Genomic DNA, 22,075 nt, shown 5'->3' on the forward strand with positions numbered 1-22,075 from the left:
AGCTAGCAATGCTGTTTTTCAGATTGCAAACATGCAATGAATTCTTTAAACATAGAGACCCGAATTGAAGTAAAGCGATTCCGGAGAAACATATTGCATGCGTTACTTTTTGAATTTTGCAGTAATATATACAGTAACATAAAAACATTATTTATCCTCAACAAAATGTAATAAAATAAATTTTAGAAAATATTTAAATCTATCTTCATGTAATTTTATTATGTTTTTTATTATATTTTATTGTTATATAAAAATTTTTAAGTTTAAATAGAATTTTACGTTAATTAAAATGATTATTTTGGCGCGTAATGTTACCATTTTTAAGTTTACTGATTTTTTTTATTGAATTAAATAAAAACTATACTTGTCAGTAAGTATATTATAAATTTAAATAATTTAATAATTTAAATAATATAAAACACAAAATATATACAAAAAAACCGCGGAATGTCCATCGAATGTTAATATCACTTTACTTCGTCAAAAAATTTTGTAAAATCAAAAAGATTTGCGAAATACTGAAACAAATGGGTGAATTATGAATAAAAGGATTTATTTTACACGTTATGCTCTTTTATGAGAATTCTTGAGCGGTTTTATCGGTTAGTTCCCGTTAGTCTAAAAAGTTCTGCGACCGCGATCGCCTGTGCTCAGGAATTTCAATATACCTTGATAGAGTCGAATAACTGGCGCAAAAACATTTTCATATTCGAATTGCACTTACGTAGATTCTCGCTCTGTCGCCCGCGGCGAATGAAAACTATTGTCACTATCTCTGTGATATTCGCGATGTGTGCGCAACTTTAATTAGCAATTTTCACGTTGAGCATTTGCTCGCGAGTTGTTATTATGTGTATTAACTATTAATTATGTTGCTCTTAATTGTATTCTGCATTATGGAAACATTATAAAGTCGTTGTCAATATCAGTAAATAAAAAATATTAAATCCTCCTAGGATTTTTCATGCTCGTATAATGCAAATTTGTAATTATTATGCAGAGATTATAATATAAACTCTACGTTTTTTATTTTAAGAGAAAATGTTCTCTATTACGCACAAGAAATGACACCATAAAATGAGAATTTTTCAAATGTATATAGTGTGAAATGACATCATAGAAGTTGTGACACGTGCATATGCTTTCGTGATAAAATCTACATTTTTTTTAAGTGTTGAATTATTTTTTTTTAAATTGAATGATATAAATCTTTAATATAACTGTCTCTCTTGGGAGATTTTAAATATATGTTAATCAAAACTAGTCAAGTTGTTTATGAGATTTGCTCGTATAACTAAGGACACGATTTATTCTCAAACTTTATTTTTGCAGACAGATAGAAATTCGATAAAGTTTATTACTAATATCAAAAAATTTTATTAATTGTTTATAGCAAATATGAGTTTATCAAAAAATATAAATAATTCGAATTAAGACCTTTAAAATAAAATTTTATTCTGTATTTTTTGTTGTGGTAAATGAAAAAAATTTAATTATTTAAATGTAAAAGCTTTATGACCAAAATACATTAATTCAATGAATGCGCAATAAAGTCGTTCATATGATATACGTTAAAATTGCATACATACGAATATGGACGGACCATTTAGATCTTTTTTAATTGATAAATTTGACTTGGAAAAGAGAAATGGTTGATACTCGGGTTTTCACCTGTAATTGAAATTTTCCACTCGCATTCATTACTTTAACTTTTCACGATACATACTATTTATAAAACTTTGTTTTATAAATGTCAATACATGTCAAGAGAATATGATAAAAATTTGAAAGATTGAAACGGAAAACATATTCCGCAAAAAATTAATCATATATTTCTTATAATGTATTCCATTTTTGTAATATGTATATTTAAAATTTTTTCCGCATGATGAGAGACAAAATCACGTATAATTCAATGTCTGTATCGTGTCATATTTATTTCAAAACAAATTTAAATTTTCTAACAAAAACTTTAATTTTCTCCGGTAAAAAATTTTTAAAAAATATGTAATATTGCAATGTGCTAAAATGACAGTTTTTTTTTTTTAATGGCCTTGCCGCTCGAAATTGATCATTTGTCCTATAAATTCTTTCTTTTTTTTTTTTTGCTTGTTACATCACGCTCGTTTGTTGCGAAAGCAAGAAAGTTCGTAGCAGTGGCAGTCTCAGACAATTTTTTGTCGAATTTTTTTACTAGCCTATTTTTTTGAACGCTATATCCTACATGCTAAAGTGGATGTAAGTAAATTATAAGAATATTAGAATATTAGTTTTTTTCTAAAATGTATTTTGGAAAATTATGTATTCATAATTATATTAAAAAATCATATAAAGAAATAATTCTTTTATCGTAATCATCTAAAATATTATTTTCATAATCATCAATCAAGAATGGAGAAATGACTGATTATCAAATTCTTTTCATTATAATATAAAATACAATATATATTGTAGTCGGAATTTCAAGAAATAACATATTCAAGTTTAAAAATGTCTGCCGGTTATAGGCCATCTTTTTATTTTAAAGAAAAAGCCGGGTTTCCTTGAGTAAGAGACTAAAAGAAAATTTCTGAAGGAATCCCATAAAGGAACTTCAATTGACAAAAAAGACAGCAAGAAGACTTCCCGTTAAACTCAGTTTGTAACTTTAAAATACTCTTGGCAGAATAAACCGTTTCGCGATCTTTATGATATTTTTAGGGATGTATTATTTTGATGAGTATTTTCTATAACCACGTATTTCTATAACCACCAACAATCACAAACAATTGTATAAAATAGTAATCTTCGCGTCGCAATAGATTGATTAAAAATGATTAAAAAATGGAGAGAAATTGAATATTCTTTTTATACATTAGATAAAATCTTTTTTTCATAATAAAATACGAATAATTTTTATCTATTTAATCAATTTCACTTATTATATTTACTATACGCTTAATCGTTCAATGATTTTAAAAGATAATTCTTTTAATCGTGTAATTTTTTTTTATTTTATATATACCAATCTTATAAAAATTAATAAAACTGACATCTTTTTGCTTGAAGTTTACGTTAAAGTATTGTATACATTAGCGATAGGCACGATAAATGAAGCACAATTTTTTTCCTTTTAGTTTGTCTTTATTAACAGTTTTGTACGTTTTATTCTCAGATTTGGATTATTATCAGCAAATGTTACAATATTATATAAACTTAATATTTAGATCATTCGGATGTATATAATTGTAAGCACTCACTCATTGATGCATTAATCTAGATTAAGGATTGCATACAGTCTGTCTTGAATTCAGTGAATCGTGCGCAATTGTGCGATGTTAATCTAAATTAATCTTATTTGATCTAATTTTAATCTCTGTCTAAATTGAGTGTTTACAATTATCCGAATGATTCAAATATTAAGTTTTGTATAAAATTATAACAGTTGCTGATAATGGTCTAAATCAGAGACCAAAATGTACTAAACTCTCAATAAAAGCAAACTAAAAAAAAAATTTGCGCTTTATTTACTGTGCCTAATTCTCAGTTATCCTGATTCTCTACTATTGATGTTACAAAACCATTAATTTGATTTAAATCTTTATTTAATTATTAAAGATAAAATTTCTTATCTCTTTTTATTTATGTATACGCATAAATTATGTAAAGTTCTCGCTTCAAAATTTAAGTAGATTGTTGAGTATATATTTCACTGAATTATAGAGATCTTTAATCGGAAATTGGATTTCAAGTTAATTACTTTACGATATGTATACGACGGTAGTTCAAAGATATCTTCGTGATTGACTTTACGTTCCGAACTTTCGCACCTGGACGTCGACACGTCATGTTGGAACAATTTAACTCAATGTCGTTCTAGAATCGACAAGCAAGTTACTATGCGATAGATTTACTAGTCGAAGATTACGCTTTTAACATATGTTGTATTATTTATACACGTGTTTTACGTACTCTAAATTTTCATTATAGCATCGTAATTTAATTTAATTGTCACAGACGCGGGGGGTGAGGAAAAGACATGCTGAGCGTCGCCAAAACAGCATAGAGTTTCAAAGCTTTCATCTAATTTATCGCAAATTACGAAGAATCCCGAGAAAGCTTTTGTTACAAAGATCACTGAATACGTTGACCTCGAAAGAATTGAAAAAGGAAAAAGTAAAAGACTAAAGAGGAATGTCTATTGTTTCGCGAACGATTGCACGTGACCTTTCAATCCTTTGAAAAACGATATCTAACAGCAAATTTATAATGATATTTAAATACCATGAAATCTCTTGCGACATTTTATTGATGACAAAGGAGTATCATAGTCGCCCGATACAAATTCGTTTCGAAAATCAATTCTCTCAGATAATTAATAATTTTTTTTTTTATATGTGACATATTCAAATAATTAAAAGCATATAAAATAAAACTGCTTTAAATGTATCGGATAGCTATTTTAAAATGCACGATAGTATTATACATCGAACGGTAGTGTTAAGAGAATTTTCTCCGAGATAAATCTGCAATCGACTTTACAAAGGGCACAGTTACGTGTCTGGCAGACTTCCTTTCATTACAAGACAAAACTTTCCTTAGAGATAATTCCGCAAAGTCAACTGTCTATAGGTCAAAGTATCTATAACTCTCCCCCACTGTTGCAAGAGAAGGCTATTTTTACAACTATCCTATTTGCATAATAAGCCACAAAATGTATCATATTTATTATCATAAATATTCATCTTTAATTTAGTTTGCTCAGTTTTTTTACCAGTTGGAAAGAATTCAGATTTCTCTCTCTCTCTCTCTCTCTCTCTCTCTGTCTATTGATTTAATTATTTGATAAAACTTCTCTATATTCAATGTAAAATAAATTTAAAATTATTATTAAAAATAAACTCATACGATATGATTGATAAGATCTCTTCTCATTTAATTATCTCCCGGGAACTTAATCCGCAATTATTGTTCATCACTTATAAGCCCGAGATTATTAGTACAAGTATCTATTAGTTAAGAATTATTAGTATCTTGACATTTCAAGAGGAAAATCACATTGAAAATATTAAAGAATCAATAAAATTGTAATCTTAAAGGAAAAAGATAATAGACAAAGAAAATAATATAAAGTCCGACTGATAACTTTTCCTCTCGGTATATACGTGTAATAGTGCTTCCTTATTTACCAAATAAAAAAAATATTTGAATTAAAGCATCTAATCGGTCGGCTAGAATAACGTAAACAAAATTATTTATCTTCACTTTATTCTTTTTCTTATTGACATTATCATCAGAATATCACGTCCGCTAAAAAAAATAAATCTCCGAGAAGTAACAGCTGATACGTCAATGGAATGGCGATTTCCTCAAGAGGATGAGAAGCGTATAAGCGAGCGTGTACAAGATGCGCGGCAAAAACAAAGCGAAGGGTGAAATCGCTCTTGGAAGTCGATTACTCGCCTTCTGCCTCGGAAAAAGAAGAAAGTGGGCGGCATTCGCGAGGTTCGTCCCTTTAATCCGATTAAATACGTCATTCTTGCTCTACGCTCCTCTATACATAACAGGTTAGCATGAGGAAAACGCAAAGCTAACGTTATCGATCTCGGATTAGTCTGCTTGTTCCACTTTACAACGGCTAACTTACGTCTCTCTTCCGAACCACGATCGAAGAACCGTCGTCGGCAATAATCGCCTCCACCACGATATGCAACAATGTCGATGACCGAGATAAAAAAAAAATAAGCGAGAATAGACGATCATCGTTTTACGTGGCGCGTCGATAAACTGGTAGATAAAAAGGTAGGCTCGAGAGACGTTTTAATAGATCGTCGCCCCTGCGTTGCAGAAATAAGAGGCAAGATCGTAAATTGCGAACGGCGAAACTTGATCGCGACCACGAGAATTTATCGCAATTGATTAGATCTGCGGAATTTATACGACACATCGCGGATAGCTCGCTTAATTGCTCATCTCTAGAATATTAGCGGAATGTCAGAGAAATATTTATTTTGTTTCTGGCCGCAAAAAAAATATGTGAAAAATATTTTTTTTTCTTTGACAAATATGGAATTTTCAAATAATTAATATTCTATCTTTATGTAAAAGTAAAATAAAATATGTTAAATCAAATAACTAAATGAAAAGAGAAACTCTAATCTTCTATAAGATAATTAAAGAAGATTTTTAGATAATTTTGTCGCGCGTACTTTTTGCGCTTGGCTCTTATTAGTCCATTTCCTAAATAAATTTTTATACTAATGAATGTATAACTAAATCTCCGCTGTATTTAAAAAACATTGTTTTAATTCTTGCACAAGACAATAATAATGTTTCAATTTAAAACTTTACAGTTTCACCTGACACGAACTTATATAATTAAGTGTCAAATCAATTGAAACGTGAAACAAAATTTAAAAGTCGAGAAAAATCTATTGTATTGCGAAACTATTTATCAATGTTTACGATTTTATGGAAAGACGTAGAAAAACCTCATGCTTCACTTCCTCTACACAGATTTCCACACATATAATTCCATTTGCACGCCCGTCAAATCGTACATGTAGCATTAGTGCAGAAATTGCATTAAGACTTCACTTCGCGCGCGTGCGGTACATTAAAAATATTATCTCGTCCTTTCGTGCATCCGCTACATTAATTTCTATTTGCATTATGGAAAACAAATAGATGAATTATTTTTTTTTATTTTTACGAAGCACGCATAGATATAATTATAAAAAAAATATATAATTTTTTAATAAACAAGTGTTTATACGACCAAACTGACAATTTATTGTTTGATTATTCTATCACGACGTTTCGACCATATGGTTTTGGTCCTTATCAAGTGAAACTAAAATAACAATACTATAAATAATGATAATCAAGCTATGATCAGCGCCTGATATTCTACATAACGAAAAACATGTAAGAAAGAGAGAAATAGCTGAAATGTTTTTTATTAAAAAATTTGACAACACTATTAACTCCCAAAAAGATACAGAGAATTTAAACAACATATACGATAAATTAATAAAGGTCGTTTAGTCGTTCTCAGTATTCCAAACATAGTGGTTGACACAATGTCAGTTTGACATTTCGATTTTTCTCTTTCTACTTTTTAATTATATACGTAAGTGCTTAATTCTATTTATTTCATTGTAACTTGACTATCATTATTTATAGTATTGTTATTTTAGTTTCACTTGATAAGGACCAAAACCATATGATCGAAACGTCGTGATAGAATAATCAAACAATAAGTTGTCAGTTTGGTCGTATAAACACTTGTTTATTAATTTATTTACTGGCGACATTTTTAAAATTAAACATAATATATAAATTTTTGTTAACAATTTCATTTAATCTTACCTAGCTCTTGCACGATCGATATAAGCATGAAATTAAAAGAATACCTAATTATAAAATATTCTATAGTTATGATATAAGTATAGCTTACAGTACTCTTAAATTCGTATATTTTTTGGTGCCTTTTTCTTCAAAAAAAAAAAAAAAAAAGGAATTTTTAGACGCTATTATCTCATATAACTTTTTAATTCGTGATATTGAGATCTTTAAGCGTTAAATTATAATTCTATCAAAACACATTCACAAATCATTTGGAATTATATGAGAAGTGTGGAATTGTCTTATTTATACGAATACTTGAGATTCAATTCATAGCAAACTTTACTTCATTTCAACAGCTTTAATATTCCATGCGCGCCGGAATCTTGTTTTAATTTAAATAAAAAATATCCAACTATAACATGCTGCTATTATAAAATTATGCTTTATAATTATATCTAATTAAAAGCAACGTGATATCATTGTTGACGTTGTAAATCCCTCTTCATCAATTTTCGCTTCTCCACGGATACGTTGGTCAAAAGCAGAAATGAAATCAAAAGGAACTCCCTGTTTGCCGTTTCCAAGAAATAAGATGGTCGATTAGAATCTTGTGCGACACGAACATTTGCAATTAACCAAGATTAGCTCCAAGAAACAAAACCGCGATTTGCCGATTGCAATTGACATTTTCCGCGATTTCCTTCTTGAGAGGTTTACGATCACAAAGATAGTGATCATTAAATGCGCTCTGAAATTAATACCGTCCTCAAGCGACAAAGGCAAGTTGAAGGACTTTCTAAGAAATCACAAACATCAACATTTCTCTTTCTCTCTCCTTCAAATGTAATATTAAAAAACATCACTTGTTTAATAAAATATATAAAATTTTTTAGAAAATATATATTTTTGAAGATATTATATAAATTTTTGCAACAAAAGTTGTATGTATTAAGAATATTGTATTATTTTTCCCAAAAGAAAATTATATACTGAATGATTTTTAGTACATAAATTATTATTGTTATCATTATACGTAGAAATATTCTTATCACGCGTATCATTTAGTATTATTTTTATAATTTTGTTAAATTATTATCTCTGATAAAATTGATATTTATAACTTTTTCAATTCAAGAGGAGAAAATACAAATTATAATTTAAAATTATAAAATCTTAGCTTCTTAGCCGAAAATTCGCTTTTAACATTATTTTATCGCAATTCAATTAAGCGCCGTGATTCACGCGCAACATGCAAGAATCGGGTAGATTAACTAACACATTACGTAAATATCTCTCTTCTTTCAATTCCACTTTCGAAGAGCAGCTGCTTTTGACATAAGGAGTTACTACTGAAAACTGTAGAAGTACTCGTATGTTCCGTAATGACACTCGTTCATCGCGCGTTTATTGAATAAGAATTTTTTTTTCACGTCTAAGTCAATTAATGCTTGTTAAAATAAACTTCCACGTGTATAGCAGATTTGTTATTTCAATTTTATTAAAGCGAGACTTTGTGTTTTTTGTATCTCTGTGCACATGTATGTGTGTGCGTGTAATATGTAATATAACACTGTATTTTCAAATATAAAGCAAATATTGCTTCCAACAATTATCCTCAATAGTTTGTTGAAAATTCGTGGAAATTATTAGTAGTTTAATCTGTTGAAAACTTTATACATTGTGATAAATCAAAATTTATATAATTAATTCAAATTGTTTGCTCGTAAAAAATAATATTTTGAGATATATATTTCGAACATATATTTGAAAAATAATAGACATAGAGAAATAAAATTTTGTGTTCATCTTATTTGGTGTTAAATTTTGTTTCGAACTTATAACTTACATCACTAAAATATAAAAGAAAATTATTTAATCTTAATTCAACTATTTTAAAAATTGGATGTTAGAAATTATTTTCATGATTCTTTTACAATCCAATCTCGCAATATTATTTCCAATTCTAAATTTCAGATTTTGCATTAATTTGTGTTGGAAGTGAAAACGTTGCATATTTGCATGTAATAATACATGCTTAAAAAGAAAGGATTATATCGTGCACGTCGTTTTATAATAAAACATCGTTTTATATCAAATATTCTTTTAGACAAAATCTGCTTCGTGGAAAATCTGATCAACTTCAAAAAAACTTATGAATTCATGCCGCTAATGGTTTGAAAAATTTTTGAGACGATTTTAATAAAAAAGCCGCACGATATCGAGAGAATGTAATTAAAAACTCACCGGAATCGGAAAAGGGCGCGTTCGTCCGGGACTTCCTCGAAGTGCGGAAAACGTGACGCGATCACGACGAACGAAAACGCGGAAGGAATCGTCCTCGATCCGACGACGAGACGGCACTGACCGTCGACGAAGCGCTTAATGTCGACTACTGCGAGTCGGACCGAGTCACTTTCAAGGAGTCTGCGCAATATCATCACTACTGGCCGTCCGCAGGCTGTCCTACCCTTAACTGCGCTTCTTCCATTTTTTTTTTCTCGCGATTCTTTTCTCCCCTTAAATATTTGGAAGATTTAGAGTATTCAGTAGAAGAATATACATACATGTGGACGTGATATTCCTCTTAAAAAATTTAAATTTTTCCTTAATTTCTCCCCAAACTAATCTCCAGAAATAATTTAATAATAATTATTGCTTTTTTAAATGTTATTAATAATTCCGCAAGATACATTAAATATCTGTCATTTTGATAATTTGTGGAAATTTCAAAGCTATAGAGAAGAGCTACGTCAAATTTGTTGCGACACTGTGTCGATAGAAAAATAGGGGGAAAAAGAGAGAATCCAGTATTGAGGCTTAGAAAAAAATACACTATTTTGAAATTATTTCTTGCAATCAGTTTCGATATCAGCATAATTTATCATCATGTATAATTGTAGTAAGTGTCTGTAATCGAGTAAATAGCTCTGTAAATAGCATCCAAGAATGCTTCAAAGATTCTTCTCTGCAATCTAGTCCTCCTAGCAAAAGCTCGAAGTTCATTTTCAGAATTTCTAGGACGAATATTATTTCTGGATGATCACTTTTCAATGCAATTATCAACTTCTCACTGCGGATTCTGGATTCTACGCTAGAGCGAAGCATATCGGAAGACTTTGTAAGTCATTCATAACAAACTTTCCGGAAGTTTCCTTCCGCTGACGATCAAGCAACTTCTTGTATAACTGCCAGGAAATAGGAAACAGGTTGCATACACATACATAAGCTATTGACGTTGAACAAAATATATGCATAAAGTTCTATTAATAGTGATCCAACATATTTGATAGAAAATTTTTGTTGTATACTAAATTTTTGGTTTTTGAAAAATTCCAATGATATTAAAAAAATAGTGAAAGATATAAAAAGCGAAAGAGAGAGAAATAATTTTGAAGATTTCGAGAATTTACAGATTTAATTGAGAAATTTAAATGCAAATTTCAAACAATTTTCTCTACTGCGATAAACTAAGATAATGCATCTAAAGTATTTAATTTTATTTATTTAATTTAGTTTTGTATGCTTCAATTTAGTTTTATATTCTTCATTAATTAAATTATTGTTATAATCTAGCTATATTATTAATTACAATTTTTCTCAAAGATAGAAAATATTGTACATAATCTTAATAATAATAATCGTAGATTAAAATATAAACATTATTCATTACGATTTTTTACATTTTTTCGAATAAAATTTGAACAAATAATAATTAATTATTATCTCCACTGGTCAATTGAAATCCATATTTGATATTCACTAGTATGAAATCATAATATTCGCAAGTATTTTCTCGTTGGAGTATCGCGAGTTTCATTGTACTTACGTAATAGTTTACGACACACTACCTAACAATGAGCAACTTTGTTAACAACTTTGTTTTTACCAATTTCGGCAATTTTTCAAGCTGAGCACGTAAAATATCGCATTATTCACAATCACTTCGCGATTTAAACAGTCGCGTAAAGGGATTATTTATCACGGGAATCATACCAAATCAGGACAGTGCGAGCATTATTTTTAATGATGGATCGATCAGTTGTGGTTGACATCTCAAACACTTGATTTGATGCGATATCGTGAAATAATATATATGTATACGATGTTGCTTTAGTCTAGTATCATTTATTGTATAAATATATCACCAAATAATATTATGTAGTAAGATTGCGTTTGCGTAACGCGAGAAAGAATGCGAAGGAGATCGAACGGGAACGCTATTATAAGAACGAGGCCGAGGATTGGGAAAAAAGAGCGCACGCGATAGAGAACATAAGAAGTATATATATATATATATATATATATATATATATATATATATATATATATGTAATTGTATTACTGTATCAGGAAGTTTCTATGAGCAAGCAAGAAAAGCTGTATATTCTCCAGCCAGAAGCAACAAAGTAAATGGCAAACCACCCGCTACACTTCCTTCATTCACGTAGATCGAATGGGAAGGGAAAAGAAAGTCGTATGTTCGATCCTGAGAGCTTCATCGTCGCGAGGGCATTCGCTCTTTTACATAATATAGTAAAAATATATCTTTTTTCGATATCTAAAAAATATCATTATTAGCAATATCATTCTGATCATCGCGTCATCATTATTATTATTATAATTATTATTAATATCAACCTCAATTAGCTTATATAGCACTAAAACAATAAAAAATTGTAAATTTTTCTTCGCACCTTTCCTTTACCTTTACTATTTCAAAACTTCGAGACCATAGCTATAGAAGAAATTTTATATATTCTTCGCTTAAAATATCATTGAAAAAAATGATATATTCATCACATATATATTCGCTCAAAGAGTGAGGAACGCTCTTACAATAACATTGAATTTTTTGAATTTTTTCTGCTAAATTATATTCATATATCAAAATATAAAAAATTTTTTGTATGGCTGGGGAACTGTACTCTCAAACACAATCCGAAGAAAATTATCTTTCCGCTTAATCAATGAATTCACAAGTAAGGGAAGGCCTCGTCATTTTAATTCTTCGATCGCAATCGCACGTCTAAACTTTCTAAATATGTTATAATAAAATCTATGTAAAATGTTCACGCGATTTCCAGATTGATCAAATTGCACCATATTATTATGCATTTGTATATTATGCTTACAATTAGTAAAATAACAATTAACGATTTGTCACACATCGCATCTTTTACCTTGGATGTTTATATTCTACGACGTAAATGATCAAACGCGGATGCCTAAATGTATATACTCGTGTCTCACGAGTATCTCACATACATTCAAAGAAAATTAAAGAAGATTGGCATTTTCAACATATATGTATGTGCGAGAACGAGTTAAAAATCTCGCGTGATATCAACGCGACTTTTACTCAATTGCTAATTTTTGCTGTTTGAATTTTCGAAGGAATCTCGCAAAATACCTGTGTCAAGGCAGAGGAACTTTCCCTCACTCGAAAAGAATTCGGGCACAACCCTGAAAATATTATATACATTGTCCTCTACTTCACCACTACCTTTCATACATTCTTTTCTTTATTATGGCAAATACGGAATTCTTCGTTGCTCGAACTTTTATAATTCAGCTGAAAGAAAAAGGACAAATGCCTGAGCCTAACTCCACGCGCGTGTGCGTAAATTTGTACTGTAATCGCACAGTTAGCATCAAATGTGATTTTCAACTATTGAATTAATTGTTTAATTATGAAGATTGCACGTGATGTAAAGGTGAAATAAGTATCAGACAATCGCATTTAATACTAAATGCGCGATGAGAATACACATTATTGCTTAATCGCTCTGACGACAATGAAAGTTAAGCCGAAGAGAAAGTTCAATGATGGAACAAGGACGTATGACTAATAACATTTTGTAACAACGAATCGAATTCAATCATTATCCATATATATAACATAAGTATCTATCAAAAAAGAAATTCAACAATGCCAACATATTAATACATACAAACTTATTCACGATTCAAGCGCATTGCATGTGATATCCGCGAATATAGCTTTTTATATAAATATATCCAAAAAATGCTAGAAGAGAAGGGAATATATTTCTATTATATGCACTTTACAAAATTATTTTTTTAGTTTCTTTTCTTCTTCGTAAGATTTCATAAAGTCGTATATCGTTTTATAAATTTTGAGTTATATAAGAATTATCGCCTGGCAAGCAAAATACCTGGATACGATTTTAGAAATTTTTGATAATAGTTTGCAGATAATTAAAAACAATTTCGATCACGATGTAATTCCTATAATGATTTGACTTAAAATATCCTGCTGTAATTACATAGAAAAAACATCCCTCAATATTATTTTAAAAAGTGCTTTTCCAATATAAAAGGTATTTAAAGAAAAATATGCGTTATTATAAGTATATGCACAAGCAGTGTGCCGAATAATGCGTATTAAAATTTTCAGAAAATTGTTTGTCAAAGTGTTTCAATTTATTTTTTTGGCTTATACTCTGATAACAGAGTTATAAGCTCTACTCTTTGAATTTAATTTGTAAATATTACAAATTGTATATACTTGGCAATGTATATTCAAAGACTAATCTGCATCTCGATTTCAATGCGGTTTACGAGATATTTTCCACTGTGAGCAGACATTAAGGCATCAACCTGTGCGCTACCTATGACTGTTTCAATCTATATTCTCACGATTTCTTCTCGCTCGGACATCTTTTTTTTATTGAGCACAAATAATTGCCAGCCGACAAAAGCTGCAATTATATGCCGATTTTCGTATTTTTCTCATCAATTATACGCGCGGATCAATTTTTTTTAAATGAGTTTATTAGAGCAACAATTCTGTCACGGTACTGCGATTTTCAAAAGACGCAGTTCACGTTTCAGTAATTAATTTAAATTTCTATGACTCCGCTTCGTCAATCTGCAATTTGATTATAGTTTATGTCACTCGAAAGTTTCGCGAATAACCTCCACGCAAGTCTTAACCGAATCTGCGATTTATTAAGTTTAATATCGCATCGGCTGCCAGACGCCAGTGGTTTCATCCCGGCGATAGTAATGAGGTTTATTATCTCGAAAGACGGTGACAGCAGGAAATTGATTGTCCTGAATGTACTTGAGTGTCGCCCGTACCTGAAACAGAAATTTCGTTGTTGTCTAGCAAAGAAACGCGCACAGTTGGATTTGATGTTTATTTTCCTCAGAGTAATTTATAATATCATATATAAAAAAATATATCAATTGACATTACTTGTGAGACGAAATGTGGTTGTTCTACTTCCGGTGACGTTGACAGATGTTGCAGAATAAATTGATCGGATTGCGCCAACCAGAGATCCACACCTCGCAAAGGATCATAATTAAACGGACCAATTCTAAGTAATCCAAGACCACAATCGTATATATCCAGTACCTGTACATAAATAAGACAAACATATTGATTCATTTAAAGAACTATTAAATAAAATTTGATAGAACAAATAATAATCAAATAATAAAATCTATATGTTATTCTCATTTATATAACATGCGAGCTATGAGCTCTCTCTTTTTTTATAGATCGTTAGTTTTGTTCAATTATAGAACATTATTGCAAATGCAAATGTTGCATACACACGCACCTGCTGACCTCCGGTCAATTGTCTGGCGCACCGCAGCGCCTGATCCGGGCCTTTGTCGGGGAAAGTCGCGGGAAAGATCTCGCCCGTCTTCACGTTCAGCCCGATGCCGTAGATCACCGGCCAATGAATCCCAGCTCTCACAGTGGTATTCAACTCGCCCACACAGCATAATGTCAGGTCGATTTCAACCGGTTGCTTGTGAAATGCAGCTGAAAACCGTATCGATCCCGTTATCGTCATAGACAAAATGCGGTGACACATTATATGTAATTTCATTCGATTTTACTTATTCAATGGCTCGTATCAAAAAAATTGAAAAAAAGTTTCAATATTTCTATATAATTTAATATCATTGCTCGAATAAAGAATTTAGTGCGCGCATTACTGTTATTAATATTGATATTAATTTTTATCAGAGTAAATCTTCTTCCGAGGAATATAACATAAATTCTATAGGTATCCTATTTAATTTATCTCTTTAATTTATCTCGAGCAAGGCGCAAGCAAATGATTTAATTCACCACGTTTGCGAATAAGATAGAATAGATATAACTATCTAGCCGGTTATATTTGCGAATGTAATTACGAGCCAAAGATGTTTCTACTTTCGTTACAAACTCCAGCACTGAGAAAAAAAATTCCAGATAATATATTTAAAAAAAAAAAAAAACAAATTTCTACTTACAAAGTATAGTATAAAATAATTCCTCGGAATAGTTTCTCGGATCGGAGTAACCACCGACCAACTGCAATTCTAGCCGACCTTCGGGATATCCAAGGGTGAGTTCCGTTACCCTCTGGATCATCGCCACTGCAGCATCTTCTGTGCCAGAGCCATCAAGATGCGCCAATGCTGCGGCGCCTGAACCTGAAATTCAGATATGTGACATTGAAAATCTCTTACGACAAAATTAAAACTATTACTGTGTGCACTTGGCTATTACGATATAAAAACATGAAGAACATATGCTTGCTTAAAATTATGATTAATTATAAAGTATTTATGTTAATAATAAATATTCGCCTATAATATTCGCCCTAATCTCACTGCAAGAATAAATTTTGTACTCATTATTTTTATCAATTATTGTTATTAACACATATGAACGACTTGTTTATTCTCATTAAAAAGTCAAATAAGAGAAACATCGATATATCTAAAAAAAAAAAAAAAAATCATCGTTTGCGCGTTTTGTGCGACCGATCGCTACATATCTCTTCTCGCAAGGAATGCACCGATTAAGAGAGAAATTAATTTCCGAGCGTTTAAACATCGCTACCGAGCCGGCTCGCTAATTACCACGGCGTAGTAATTATCGCGAGCGAGCCGGCGTATCAGGTCTTTCTCGCCGTTCATTGCATCGTTGCGTCGAGCGAACGAAACGGCTAATCGTAAGAACACTCACGTTGTACACGATGCACTGAAATGATTCAGCACAGGATGTGTCCGAGAAGCGCCTTCGAGGGTCGATCTCAGCGCGTTCACTAGACGCGATTTATCGCCGTTCATCTTGAATGAAGTGGAACGGAGTGAAATGCGAAAAGAGAGAATAATGGTTGAAACGCGCGTGTCTTCTTGCAATCCTGACACGGATTCTCGATGTGTGATCGAGATAATACAAATGTTCAACTCACATACATACGTTTATAAAATATATTAATCGCACACATATGTACGTATATATATATATATATATATATATATATATATATATATATATATATATAATGTGTGATTAATATTCTATAAATTCGTTAATAATTACTTTTTACAATAATTAATTCCTGAATATTTTTCTATGACAGTTGCACAAGACACTCGATAGAAAAAAGTCGCGATAAAAACTTTTATATTGCAAACTATTACTTAATTACTTTCGAAGTCGCTTTCTACCTCGGCATTATTCACGCGCAAACTTAAGACGATCGGAGACACCCAGCTTGAATCGCGATGCACTGTCGCCGCAGGAGAAAGCTAAGGAGAACGTATTCGATAGTTTTGTCGAGATGTACAGTACAATGTTGATGAGTTCTTTCATACAAGATGAAATACGTTATAGTACGTAAACATTTACAGAGCTGCGTGTGTGTGATTTATGTTTGTTGTTAGTTATAAATGTCTCAAGCTAAAAAGTTGTTGCTTGTTGGAGAAGATATAATAGTAATTATTTATAATAATAATAATTTGAATAGATTTTTAATGTTCATGAGCAAAATTATGATAACTTATGGTTACTTGAGAATTTAATCTTTTTTTTTTTTATCTCGCTATATAAAGTTAAAATTCTTTTAAAACTATAATTTTACATTTTACTTTTTCATAGAATAAATTTCTTATTCTTTATGTGAGATATGTTGAAGTTTTGAAATCGGATTATTACGTTTTCAATCATCCATAATTACTTTGCTTACATAATTATTTTCAGCTCGTTAAAAAAAAATACAGCATTATTTTATAAATCGCGCAATTATTTCCTTAAAGCTCTTCGAACTTGATATAGAATTAGCAAGTCATTTAAATGACTTCGTAACATAAATGTGAATCGTAAACTAAATCAGCATTTTTTTCCCTTCGAATTCGACAGAACTGATTCTATTAAACTTATCTTTTCAAAAAAGAAATATTTTGCATTTTATGCCTTACGATAATATATCATGGAACAATTGTATGAAAACTAAACTTACACTCTGTTGCAAGCCTGTGGACAAAGGGAATAAAAACCCGCATAAAACTGAGAACTCCGAGATAATCACAAAAGTCATTCTCAATACTTCTTTGCTTATATCTCTTCTTTTTCTTAAAGGTATTGTGCTGAAATCTTTTATTTCTTTTTTATTCAGTTCTAATAAAAAAATGTAGATGCATAATTTAATAATTTTACTGATATATTGCAAAACATTAATTTTTTAATAGAAATTGATTTAAAGTTTATCTCTTTAACTGTCAGAGTGATTAAAAATGAAGGATTTTGTGCAAATTAAGCTTCTGAATTGCAATAATACATCTTGCTGATTCTTGCATCTTGCTTAGAAGAAACCAATTTCAATTTTATTAATTTTATTATGAATGTTGAGATACGCGCGCGTGAGTTTTACAAAAGATAATCACAAATAATCGATATTTTTCAATGACACCGTATACATCGGACATCTTGATTTGTCATTGCGTTATTCCGACCTCTTTTTTTTCTCATCTAACCGCGTCGCGAACGGTCGTTTATATGCAACTGACTAATTTATAGCGATTGTACTTTCAAATATACTCACCGGAATGCCTGACGACAACGATTATGCACGTAGTCATATCGTCCGAACCGAGGATGTTCACGTTCTCTGCGAAAGCAAAAAAGAATAGTTAGTGTAGTAGCGAGCATAAATACAGCACTTCGAGAGGCTATAAATTATTAGAATTACTCGTCGATGTAATAGAAATTTTCCATGATTATATAAGATACATTTTTTTTTTATTTTTTTGATATTTCTAAATAGAGATATATATTTCTATATCTCTACATCAAGATTTTTCAAGTTGCACGAGGAACGATTTTAAACCATTTCAAAAATTGCATAATTAAAACAGATAATTTAGAGAGAGAATTTGTACAAATCGCTCATTTTTACGTTTAATGTATTTTTAGCAAAAAGTGCCAAAGATACGCGAGAAGAACTTGTATTCGTTTTTTATATACTATTTTTTTAATAACTGATAAAGAATTACTGGATAAAGATTTAATATGCTGAAAAAAAGATAAAATTGTTATTGCAATATACATTACGTGTTTTAACAAAGCAATGTAGACAAGATATGCTTCAGTGCAAAATTTATAGCATAATTTTTATATCATAGCAATCAAGCAAATCGTCGTTATTTTTAAAAATTATATCATCGAAAAACATTGAACTGTAATTTACTCCGATAACACGAGAAATAACGCTCCGTAACAGCATCCGCCGATTTATCATCTCGCGCGTTTTATTTTTTTGATTTTCTGATAATTAAGCGTAATCACAGCTGGTAGATTGTGGCGGGTGTTGCATCACTCTTGTAATGATATCGCAAAAGGTGCCGGTAATTCGTTCGATATAACATATCGAGAGATAACACGGAGATCCCGTGGCTATATTGCATCAGTGACATGTTCTTTTGATACCGACAAATTGTTTTTCGAAAAGAAATTTCGCCTTTAAAGTTTCGTGCTTATTATACATTCCTACGGTTTTAGTAATTTTAATAACATTTCGCCACGAATATAGATGCACTTTAATAATATTAGAAATAAAGAAAAAATTATTATACAAGAAGAAACTACAGAATTATTCTTTTATTGTTTAAATCATCATCTTTTCCATATCTAATAATAAGTTTTCAGTTATTATATGAAAAAACGTCACATCTTTTACAATATCAATTTGAATAAGAGGAATTATTCTTCTATTATTTAAATCATCATCTCCTTGATGATAAGTAATGATAAGTTTTCAAGATATACGATGGGGTCACTTTATCTGGAACATGAGTCTTATATAAAGACTAATGTGTTTTATCTAACACGCATTTTCTCGAGCTTAATGACCGTAGGATCGCTTAGCGACGACGATGTCAATAAATTGTACGATAACACGAGAAATCGTTCATATATTTTATTATCGCGACACGAGATTTATTTTTCTGTCGGTTCCTGATTTTCCTGTCGGCTTCATTTGAGACAAGTTATTTCCTACGATGATCGTCGGCGCGTTTGTGTAACTCTCACGTGAAACTCCTTCATCTCCATGTTATGCACTATGTGAGCGTTTTTACCGAACTGCGCTGCCACAAAAACGACTCGCTTAAACACGACACATCGCACTTACTGTCTTGCGGCAGAGTCGCAGCCATTTCTCGTTGCTGGACGTAGAGGAGGCCCACCGGGCCCACGAGTTTCGCCGGCATCGAGTGCAGCTGGGCCGCGCTCTCGCGGTATACCGGGTGGGCCGCGTACAAAGATCTGCTGTCCGCGGGTATTTCCTCCTGCAGGACCACCCCGCCCACCACTAGCACCATCCTGTCAAAGCAAAACGAAGACGACGCCGATTAGAACAATACAGAAGATGCATTATTTAAAAGCACACATTGCACGTTTCGCGACGCGCATGAAATTAATTAATTCCGCAGAACAATACGAGCGGCTGATAATTTATGCCAATGGCGCGCGGCCATTCTTCACCGATTGATTTCCATTTTATTTATATATTGACGCACGTGGTTTTAGAAATAGACGACACGCGAGATTTCTTTACTGGACGAAGTTCAAGTTTGTATCTGACGGGCGAATAAAAAAAAAGCATTGAAAAACATATTTCTCTATTGTTCTACGGTTACCTCTTCACATTTCCGTTATATACAGTCTATTGATTATACATTTTATAAGAAAGAATTTCATATTCACGATGACAGTGATTGTTATTGACACTGCTATTATAATTACAACTAAAGTTGCAATAATCTTCTTCAAAAAAAAAATGCCGCTTCTTAAAACTCTAGAGGTTCGCGAAATAAACGTTTCAAATCTTTATGTGGATTGAATAAAACAATTATTATAGCAATCAAAAAATAAAAAATTCGTTTTTTGAAATTTTGTAAAAATTTTTACAAACAAAACTTTTCGGGAATATATATATATATGCATTGCTTTAAAACAGGTATATGTCTTTTCAAGTCATTTGCAAAGTAAACGACCCGGCGCATATGATCTCACGTAATAAATCATAACGAGCGGATCATTAAAATTAATTTACGACAACCGTAAAGCAAAGTAATTGTCGCGCGCGACGCAACAGGCGGGTGTTAAACGTCACGCGCGGTTGGCTTATCGAATATAAATTCGCTCGTGCGAGAGAAAACGCCCTCGTTCTCCTTCGATTCTCACAATGAAGTCTTTGGAGATATCTGGACGCACGATCGAGACTTAGCATTGTGTGACAAAGTCGGTTTACGGGATCGAGAGATTCGCGATTATCGGGGGGCATATTGTCGGCACCGCACGTCACGTCTCGTCGCTCGTGTTGATCGTGTTAACAATCGCGATAGCGAAACTAAGCTAGATCGGCTTATTCCGGGGTGAAGACTGAGCTCGATCCCGTAAAGTTATCCACCGTATCATTACGAGAGCGGCTTTACTCTCCGATATCAAATGACATTATATTGGAAGAGAAAGCAGATTATATATCTCCGATCATTGAAAGAAGAGTACAAATTATTATACAAAGATATACAAAGTTTTTTTTTTCTAAGAAAAAATAAAAGTATGTCTCTAAAATGTACATATATGTCAATCCATTGTGTTGCAATTAAGACGTAAATATAATCAATATAATAATTAATTTTCTTCATATTACAAGAAATCTGGTATACATATAATTAAAAAATAATATATTTATTTCCAACTGTAAAAAAAAATTACATAAGACGCCTTAATCGTACGTCCATCTTTCTCTCTCTCTCTCTCTCTCTCTCTCTCTCTCTCTCTCTCTCTTTTTCTCTCCATATATATAAATGGCGTTATTAATTTAAGTAAATATCGAAAATTATCATTTTCCTTGCCTAATCCGAAGGTTCGTTTCTATAAGAATCCCCGAAAGGATAACGCATCAGATAACGCAGCGCTTCTTTTATCAATTAATGAAAAAACACTGATACCGAATTATTGCGCGCTTCGCGTGAATTTCAATGCGGAGTTAATTATGTTTATGACGCTCGTAGAAAAGAGCACCGTGAAAGATATGAAGTTTTCGCAAAAACTCGTCGCAACATCCTCGTGGTGCACGACGCAAATCGCGGTAAGGACTAAAATAGATTTCGCGATCCACATGTCGTGCTTGCAGCTGCTTCTGCGAATAAAAAGAAATATGCGAAATAATGACGAAGCCGTGCCTCTCACATTTTTTCTCTTTAATCAATTTTTATTTCATTTTATTTTATTTATTTTTTTTTTTAAGACCATTGATTCATGAATGTAATTATAATAAAACAATCCAACTACATTATTGATATAAAATTTAATTATTATATATACATTATATATAAATAAATCCTTTAAATATTTTTTCTATTATTTTCTCTATATTATTCACTTTCAATCATTTCAAATAAGCTGAAATAGAGTCTGTTTATC

At 31.2% G+C, this 22,075-nt stretch overlaps 3 protein-coding genes across 8 annotated transcripts in view; all 3 read right to left on the reverse strand.

Moving 5' to 3' along the window:
* Positions 1 to 9,904, reverse strand: part of LOC126853721 (GTP-binding protein Di-Ras2) — an 86,790-nt gene extending 76,886 nt beyond the window's left edge. For all 4 annotated transcript variants that reach the window (XM_050599742.1, XM_050599741.1, XM_050599743.1 and 1 more), the window contains exon 1: positions 9,574 to 9,904. The gene's annotated coding sequence lies outside the window, so the exon portion shown is untranslated. The remainder of the gene's footprint in view (positions 1 to 9,573) is intronic.
* Positions 1 to 22,075, reverse strand: part of LOC126853708 (lipase member H-B-like) — a 261,537-nt gene that overhangs the window by 14,672 nt on the left and 224,790 nt on the right. The gene's annotated exons all lie outside the window — the stretch shown is intronic.
* Positions 11,439 to 22,075, reverse strand: part of LOC126853709 (protein N-terminal asparagine amidohydrolase) — a 45,694-nt gene continuing 35,057 nt past the window's right edge. For all 3 annotated transcript variants that reach the window (XM_050599711.1, XM_050599712.1, XM_050599713.1), the window contains 6 exons: positions 19,776 to 19,966; positions 18,189 to 18,254; positions 15,607 to 15,789; positions 14,922 to 15,130; positions 14,552 to 14,713; positions 11,439 to 14,433 (listed from right to left, as the gene is read on the reverse strand). In XM_050599711.1, the coding sequence (XP_050455668.1) occupies positions 14,308 to 14,433; positions 14,552 to 14,713; positions 14,922 to 15,130; positions 15,607 to 15,789; positions 18,189 to 18,254; positions 19,776 to 19,965 (936 nt within the window). In that variant the 5' untranslated portion in view covers position 19,966 and the 3' untranslated portion in view covers positions 11,439 to 14,307. The remainder of the gene's footprint in view (positions 14,434 to 14,551; positions 14,714 to 14,921; positions 15,131 to 15,606; positions 15,790 to 18,188; positions 18,255 to 19,775; positions 19,967 to 22,075) is intronic.

The sequence above is a fragment of the Cataglyphis hispanica genome, chromosome 12 (genome assembly GCF_021464435.1).
Source record: "Cataglyphis hispanica isolate Lineage 1 chromosome 12, ULB_Chis1_1.0, whole genome shotgun sequence".
In the NCBI taxonomy this organism is placed as follows: Eukaryota; Metazoa; Arthropoda; class Insecta; order Hymenoptera; family Formicidae; genus Cataglyphis; species Cataglyphis hispanica.